Here is a 7947-nt window from a genome sequence, read left to right on the forward strand (position 1 = left end):
TATTTTATGCGTGTGAACGTATATAAACTGTATTACCATAACGGAACTTTAGTCGGGTCATACTCAGGACTCCCGTGACCATGGAGAGCATAAGTTCGTTTGAGGATGGATTTTGGTACTTTGGGGTATTTAGAAAAGAATGATCTCCTATGCCCCTCCCAAAAGTGTGGGCTAACCACCAGAGGGCAAAATCCCAAATCCCCCAAAAAATACAGACATTAAATAAGTGTCTTTTTTTTTTTACTAATATAATGACTAGGATTCCATTTGAGTGGTTATTTTCTCATTTTGCAGTAATCTTTAACATGAAATTCAAGATGGCTGCCAACGGCCATATTGAATATTTGAATATGTCCCACCTTCCAAAATCGTGTAGCTTTTTACTATTATAGTAATTATGCTGTTTATTTTGTCACAGGATCATTGGATTTGTGCTCGCAAAAGACCACCGACTACCACTACAACTGATCAGTCATCACATCACAACTGTTGAGTAACAGAATTAACTGAGTTCAGACGAATATGTCTGAAGAATCAACCAGTCGCAGAAGTAGCAACCCCCCTCCTCAATGTGGTGATCATATTGATCAGGAAGACTCACTTGATGGGATTTCCAGTGGAAAGTGGCAAAGCTTGCGTGAAAAGCAGCTAATTTGGAGGGGGCTAGATAGGTTTGGCATGGTGTATGAGAGTGTCAACTGGGAAAGGGGACACAAAGGTCTTTACATGCACAAGGAATGTTACCTGTCTATTTCAAGCAAGAGAAAGCTCCAGCAAGCTGAAAAGCGAAAATCTGCATATAGTGAACAAAGCAGGTAACCCCTAAAGTTGCAGTTCTACAGGCAGTCTTTAAATACTGCGTTGGCCTTGTTTTGCCCTGATCTTTTCTGCCATTTGTGCTTGGAGAACACTTCCTGCTTATTTGTTCACACTAGTTCCTGCTCACTATTTTATTTCGTTGAGTTTGTTGGTTTCATGTTTTCTTTACACTTGCGCATTTTTATGCATAATTGGAGGTGCAAAATTTTGACAATTGAACTTCATTTGTTGGGTCTGCATTTGCCTCTTTGATCAACCCTGCTGTTTTATTGGGTTTGGATTTCCTCAATTGATCTTGTGTTTGCTACTTGTTACCACCACACATGAACTCAATACCTCATTGTTTTTTTTTTTCCTGTATGTGCAGTGAATCTACGTCTGCGTCCGAGACCCCGAAATCTGCTGCTGCTGATCCCCTTCCAGCTCCTTCACCGAAACGTTCCAGTATAGGGCATCTACATGATAAAAACTTATGTCTGGTGCATGCGTCCAGAAGACAAAAAGCATCCTGGACGGAAATTAAATACTTTGTATCTTCTAAATCAAGAAAAGGCTTGGAATGTGTTTAAATCAGCATACAGTGTTACTAGACGACATGGACATGAGAGATCGCATTCTCAAACTGATTGACGCCACACCTGACCCATTTGCAGCTGAGATACGATACCATCATTGCTGCTGGCTCAAGTGCATCACCAACAATAAGATTAATGATGAAACACATGAGCTGAATGATGGATGAGCTGCAAAAATGACCATAAAAATGAGTTAGAAACAACCTAGATCATATTTTCAGGTCTGACGATGACCTCAAAATGGGAAAGTAACACCTGGAATTAATTTGTCGTCAAAAAGACACTTCAAAATTCAAGCCTGTATGTTAATTTTAAATTTACAGAATTCATGTAAATTCATGTGGCCATTTTGGATTTTGCCCTCTGGTGGAGAGAGCCCACACTTTTGGGAGGGGCATAGGAGCTCATTCTTTTCTAAATACCCCAAAGTACCAAAATCCATCCTCAAACAAACTTATGCTCTCCATGGTCACAGGAGTCCTGGATATGACCCTACTATTGGCACTTGTGTGTGTGTGTGTGTGTGTGTGTGTGTGTAATGACTGTGTGTGTGTGTGTGTGTGTGTGTGTGTGTGTGTGTGTGTGTGTGTGTGTGTGTGTCTCCTCCATAACTCCAAAACTATAAAACCTAGCAGCCTGAAACTTTGCATGCATACCAAGAAAACTCCAAGGAAGTGCAAGAATGAAAATTAGGTGTTTGGGTTAATTAAAACACTCCTTTTGAACATTATTAAAGAGCAGGTTGCGGGTCACCAAACATGTTCTGAAAATTTATCAATATGATTATATGTGCATTAAATAGTTCGATGCAAACTATTGTGGTTGCCTAACTATTGGGAAAATTGATGAAATTTAACTCCGAAGTTGTTATTTCTCGAGGCCGTTGAAAAAAAACAGCCGCGTGCCCATATATGGATAGTGACGTCACGTTCTCCAAAACAAATCGGAAGCTCACTCGCTCATTGAAGAAGTGTCCAGTTGAGCAGGCCGTTCTTTCGCTTTTTTTGAGCTTGCAACTGTCTATATTATCCTTTTTATTTTGAATTATTGTAGAACAAAGTTATTTGGATATTTGTACATCATGCCTCGTACGTGTGTCCTCATGTTTTGCGAAAATGGCTGGAAAACGGGTAATCGCTCCCACCGATTCCCGAAGGAATCAAACATTCGCTGGCAGTGGATAAGATTTGTACAAACAAAACGGGCGAATTTTCCCTGCCTTTTAAACAATATCTTTGTGGAAAAAGCGCTGCGGCCTAACATCTAGTCAAGGCGCCTAAGGCCCTGCGCGCCATCGAACATAAACCTTATAAAACATCGGAATTTTACAAACTTCACAACTACCGAGTGTTAAGCATCCGAAGCGACTGCAAAAACCGAAAACAGAATTTTAATCGACTTTAAAACGAACCCGCAACGTCGATCGAAGCAAAAATCTCAATTCACCACAGGAATTCAAGGCATTATTTAAAATTATTTTGTCAAAGTCATAAAACCGCAATATTCACCCATCCACGAACAATCTTTACATAATCCGACAGCTCAACAAGTCAGGCATGTGATGATAACCTTTATCGGGATGAAAAATGATTTTTAAACCTCATCTTTGTGGAAAAAAGCGCCGCGGCCTAGATCTAGCCAAGGCGCCTGCGGCCATACGTGCCAGGTGCCCTCAACTTGAAACATTCATAACTTGAAGAATAAAAACTCAAATTGCACCAAACTTACCTTATTCTTGCGAGCTCACATTCCCTGTTAGTGGGTGAACAATCCAACGCTTGGCGAAGTCTGTTTCGCAATGATAGGAAGAGCCGACATCGAAGGATCAAAAAGCGACGTCGCTATTGACGCTTTGCCGCCACAAGCCAGTTATCCCTGTGGTAACTTTTCTGACGCCTCTTGCTTAAAACCCAAAAAGTCAAAAGGATCCCGAGGCCACGCTTTCACGGTCTGTATTCGTACTGAAAATCAAGATCAAGCGAGCTTTAGCCTTTCTGCTCCACGGGAGGTTTCCGTCCACTCTGAGCTGGCAGTCAGTCCTGCCACTTGTACACAAAATAGGCAGTTTTCTTGCACTTGCAAGTGGCTCAAATTTATATTGGTCAGGGCCAGGAACTCCATAGTATAAATTCCCATCATCCTCCGACTCGTCCTCGGCAATATCGGAATGAAAACACTCAATTTCATCGCCGCTGAAATCACTCTCTGATTCGCATCTCGCCATTGTTCACACGCTGTTTCCGAATGTTCACGAAGTTTTCGGAGAACGTGACGTCATAGCATCTTCGGTAACTTCCGGACTGTTTTTCGATCACTGACAAAAGTTTTGACTTATAAGTTAATTTTAGCATATTTTGAGTTTCAAATGGAAGAAAATAATTGCCCAACGATTATTAATGTGCTTACAACCTTCGAATCACGCGATGTCATCAGCGACCCAAAACCTGCTCTTTAACGGCCTTATTTAATTATATCCTTTATCAGGTGTATCCTCGGCTACTTCACTCTTTGGGGTCTTAAGGCATATCCTGGGTAACCTCGCTGGGGTCTGAAGCCACCAATTTTTTTGGCCTGCTCAACCTCACCTTGACTTGGAACAGGCCGCAACAATTTCTTAACGATGAAGTTGTCGTTTCCACTTTCCTCACTCATGTTATCGAATGTCTGTTCGTCATAGCTATGAATCGCTGTGTACCTTGCAATGTTTATAAACACCCGGAGACGCCAGCATTCGTGGCTTTATTTCATTTTTGCACATGCCATAACCTTGAAAATCTCTTAAACTAAGCAGAGTAACAAAATTTAACCTCCAGATCTGAAGTGAGCAGCAGTTCTGACTTTAGGGTGAGCTGTTCAGAGGGGTGGAAAGGTCGATGCTTGTACGAGCATGCATGCATGTAGGCAGGCCTTTGCCAGGTAGACAGCGTGGGTTTTAAATGCTCTTGCCCGGTTTTATATAAAACTAATAGTTAAAAAGTAAATTTTGCTGTTTCGGTATATTTTATCGCCCTTGCCTTTCATTCCCCTTGCGCTGTTTGCCATTCCCTTCCCCTCACCCTGCCTTCCCCTCTCCACCCACCATGGAATCTCCTGGCAGTCTCCGCATGCTGCGTTAACATGCTGTTTTAACGTACCTCATTTCATTCAATCCTGTACTATCCCCCTTCTCCACAAGTCCCACCACCAAACGCAAGTCGAGAACTCCTCCCTTAACATTGCCCTCCTCCCAAACCCCCTTCCTCCTCACTCCCCACCCCCCCTTCATATTCCCATAAGTGAAGTGATGCTGCACTCCTCACTCATAATATATGGTACAGGACAGGAGAGGGGGTAATAATTTCACCATTTGCGTACGTAATAAATGTACGGAGTTCGGATCTGTCGTGAGTACAATTTCCACTCCATCGCTCATCACGTGCTCCATGAAATTGTACTTGTCCATAATTGCACTTACGTGGATAAGCACCAGGTGGGCTCACTGTGACGTCCTGACAATCCAGCATGTTGAACACTTGTAACGTCCTCACATCGTCTGCTTCCTGCGACGTTTCCAGTTCCGCGCCTCCGAATTCCGTCCCCCTCTCCATATCCATGGCCGTTAATTTAATCAGTACCGCTACACTCCGATGTGGGAGGTTTTAAAGATCGTCTCCTCCAAATTACAAACCCGAGACCCCAATTTCATTTGCTCGATGTTCGCCGCGTCCGGAGTTCCCACGACGATTCCAACGGTGGAATGTTCACCCTGCGTGGGGCGTGTCTCGCCTTGCCGCGAAATGTTGCCACTGACGTCATCGGGAATTCCGAAGCAGGCCACGCCCACTATTCGCCTGACCGTCCTCGATGACGTTTATTCCCAGGTTTGAAAGTTGACGTCGCCGTCATGAACTTGAATGTGTTTCAAGGTGAAAATTTTAAACATCGACACGATTACACGAAAGGGAGTCTATTTAATACGTACTTGCAGAGAGAAGGGTGTGGTGTGGAGTGGTCAGGTTCGGCCAAATCAGATCTGTGACTTGCGACAGGTATCATGTAAACCTGTACTAACCTGTTCCATGGTCGGGTTTGTCGGCGACGAAACCGTCTCCTGTACCAAGTTTCTTGGTGAGGAGGGTGTATGATATGGACATCCAGCAGGATGAAGAACAAAACCTGTCAAAGGGGGGAGGAGCTCCTTGTGAGCCAACGACCATCCATATCTAGTGCCCAACTGTGTCTGCGGACGTCCTCCAGCAGTTGGGTTCCTTCTTATTAGGAGGTTGGTGGCAGGATTTGCACTCCGACCACCGTAAAACACAAAAACATCTGAAAACCCACTCCATGGGAGTACCTCCTGTTCAGCTTCCCTTCACAAGGCAGCTCACCGGAGGATGGGATTGGGGCAAAGCCTTCGGGACCCCCAATCTTTGATGATAGGAGGGAAACCACGGGGTAACATTCCCGCGCCAGATTGCGGTAGAGTGTGTCGGAGTGGTGCTGAGGTGTCATCCACCAGACGGTGGTCTCCTTGGGTTAACCTGGGGCGGTCCCTTTGTGTGTGTGCCTGGAGTGTCCTATCCCTAAGAGAGGATGATCACATGTCTCTGTTACCATCTGAGTTCAAGCGTTTGGACATCGGGATTGCAGCTCTCTCTGAGGTTCGGAGACTCGATTGTGGCGAGATCATGGCGGGTGGTTACACCTACTATTGGTCTGGTCGCTCTGATGGTTACCATACCCAAGGAGTTGGTGTAGCTGTGTCCAATAAGCTGACTCCAATGATAATTGAGGTAACACCGGTCAACGAGCGTATTATGAGACCAAGGATTCGTCACTCCTTGGGTGTCGTTTCCCTGGTCTCTGTTTATGCTCCGACTGAGGCGAGTGATCTCACCATGAAAGACGCATTCCGTGCCACACTCGAGTCTCTGGTTGATCAGTGCCCCCGACGAGATACACTTCTAGTCTTGGGGGATTTCAATGCATCGACTGGAACTGAGAGGGACGGTTATGAGACGTGTGTTGGTCCCCATGGGTCAGGAACTATGAACCAGAAGAGTGTGTGTACCTCTCAGCCATCCTGTCGTCCTGTATATTCTGTTCCACAAAAATGGTTAAACTGAAGTGAAATTGATGCAAGGTTGAATCATAAAAAAATATAGTTTTTTTTTTTAAATCTCCTTCTGGGTTTTAACTTCCATAAACTTTTCAACCTCATAATATAAACTAGGGCAACAAAGGAACAAAACAAGAAAGTGATGAGAAAAAATTAAACAGGAAAACTAAAGCAGAAATGAAAATATAATAACACGAGAATAAGGAACCAGTTTGATTGAGTCATCATTTCACACACAGAGAGAGAGAGAGAGAGAGAGAGAGAGAGAGAGAGAGAGAGAGAGAGAGAGAGAGAGAGAGAGAGAGAGAGAGAGAGAGAGAGAGAGAGAGAGAGAGAGAGAGAGAGAGAGAGAGAGAGAGAGAGAGAGAGAGAGAGAGAGAGAGAGAGAGAGAGAGAGAGAGAGAGAGAGAGAGAGAGAGAGAGAGAGAGAGAGAGAGAGAGAGAGAGAGAGAGAGAGAGAGAGAGAGAGAGAGAGAGAGAGAGAGAGAGAGAGAGAGAGAGAGAGAGAGAGAGAGAGAGAGAGACGTTACACACACGGAGACCTGTCACATACATGGACATGGCCTCTTGAGGAAGTTGTCATTCAAACTCCTGGGTCTCTCTTTCAGCCATGATCTCTCTTCGTGAAACAACATTTCAAAGTTGTCCTCCAAAGCCGGTCACCGACTGGGCATCCTCCATCGTGCAAAGTCCTTCCTTGGCACACCTGAGCTCCTATCCACCTTCAAAGCTTTCATCCACAGCTTGATGGAGTACTACTCTCCCCTCTAGGCTGGCTGCCCTGCCTCACAACATGACACCATGGAAACCAAAGCTTTCAAGATCATTTGAATCTCCCATGAGGAAGCTGAGTATGGGCCTATCACATTGGCATCGCCAACAGGGTGGTGGTCTCTGTCTTCTTTTGCCTCCATTTTAGTCTTGTATCTTCTGCCCTCTCCGTGCTTCGTCCCCCATCAGGTATTTGCAGAGCGCTCCAGCACCCTCCCCCCTTGTAAAACTGCGGAAATCCAGAACCACTGCTCACCTCCACTCATTTGTTCCTCATTTTTTTTTTCCCTCTCCTGTGGAACCAACTTCCACATTCTCTTCAATATCATTCTTACCAAGCTGTTCACCAGCATCTCAGATTATCCCTCATCCAAAAGCATGATCTTTTCAACAGCCGTTAAACAACCCCACCTCACAATTTGCTTCTGCATCCATCCTCTGTTGAAGCCAAGAAGCAGCCGAACTTGAAGGCTACGCTGTTAAGGCATGTCCGCAGGCCACAAGGCAAATGGTGCACAGAGCATGGTGACTGGTGAGTGTGCAGGAGGGGTAGCTGTGTCTGTCTCTCTCTATCTCTGCTAAAAGACTGGTGTTGGCTTCGTGGCTCGGGTGGCTGGCTTGGGATCTTAGGGTCCTGAGTTTATATCCTGCTAGACTGTTGAATTAATACCAAGTTGGGTTGAC

General features: G+C 44.8%; 1 protein-coding gene across 1 annotated transcript in view; it reads right to left on the bottom strand.

Moving 5' to 3' along the window:
- Positions 1-5179, bottom strand: part of LOC147013604 (nucleotide-binding oligomerization domain-containing protein 2-like) — a 29955-nt gene extending 24776 nt beyond the window's left edge. Inside the window, 1 exon segment of the mRNA XM_085853488.1 lies at positions 4849-5179. Coding sequence (XP_085709614.1) covers positions 4849-4987 — 139 coding nt within the window. The 5' untranslated portion in view covers positions 4988-5179.
- Between the last annotated feature and the right edge of the window lie 2768 nt (positions 5180-7947).

The sequence above is a fragment of the Eptatretus burgeri genome, chromosome 14 (assembly GCF_056783735.1).
Source record: "Eptatretus burgeri isolate ZD-2024b chromosome 14, Ebu_testis_v1, whole genome shotgun sequence".
Taxonomy (NCBI): Eukaryota; Metazoa; Chordata; class Myxini; order Myxiniformes; family Myxinidae; genus Eptatretus; species Eptatretus burgeri.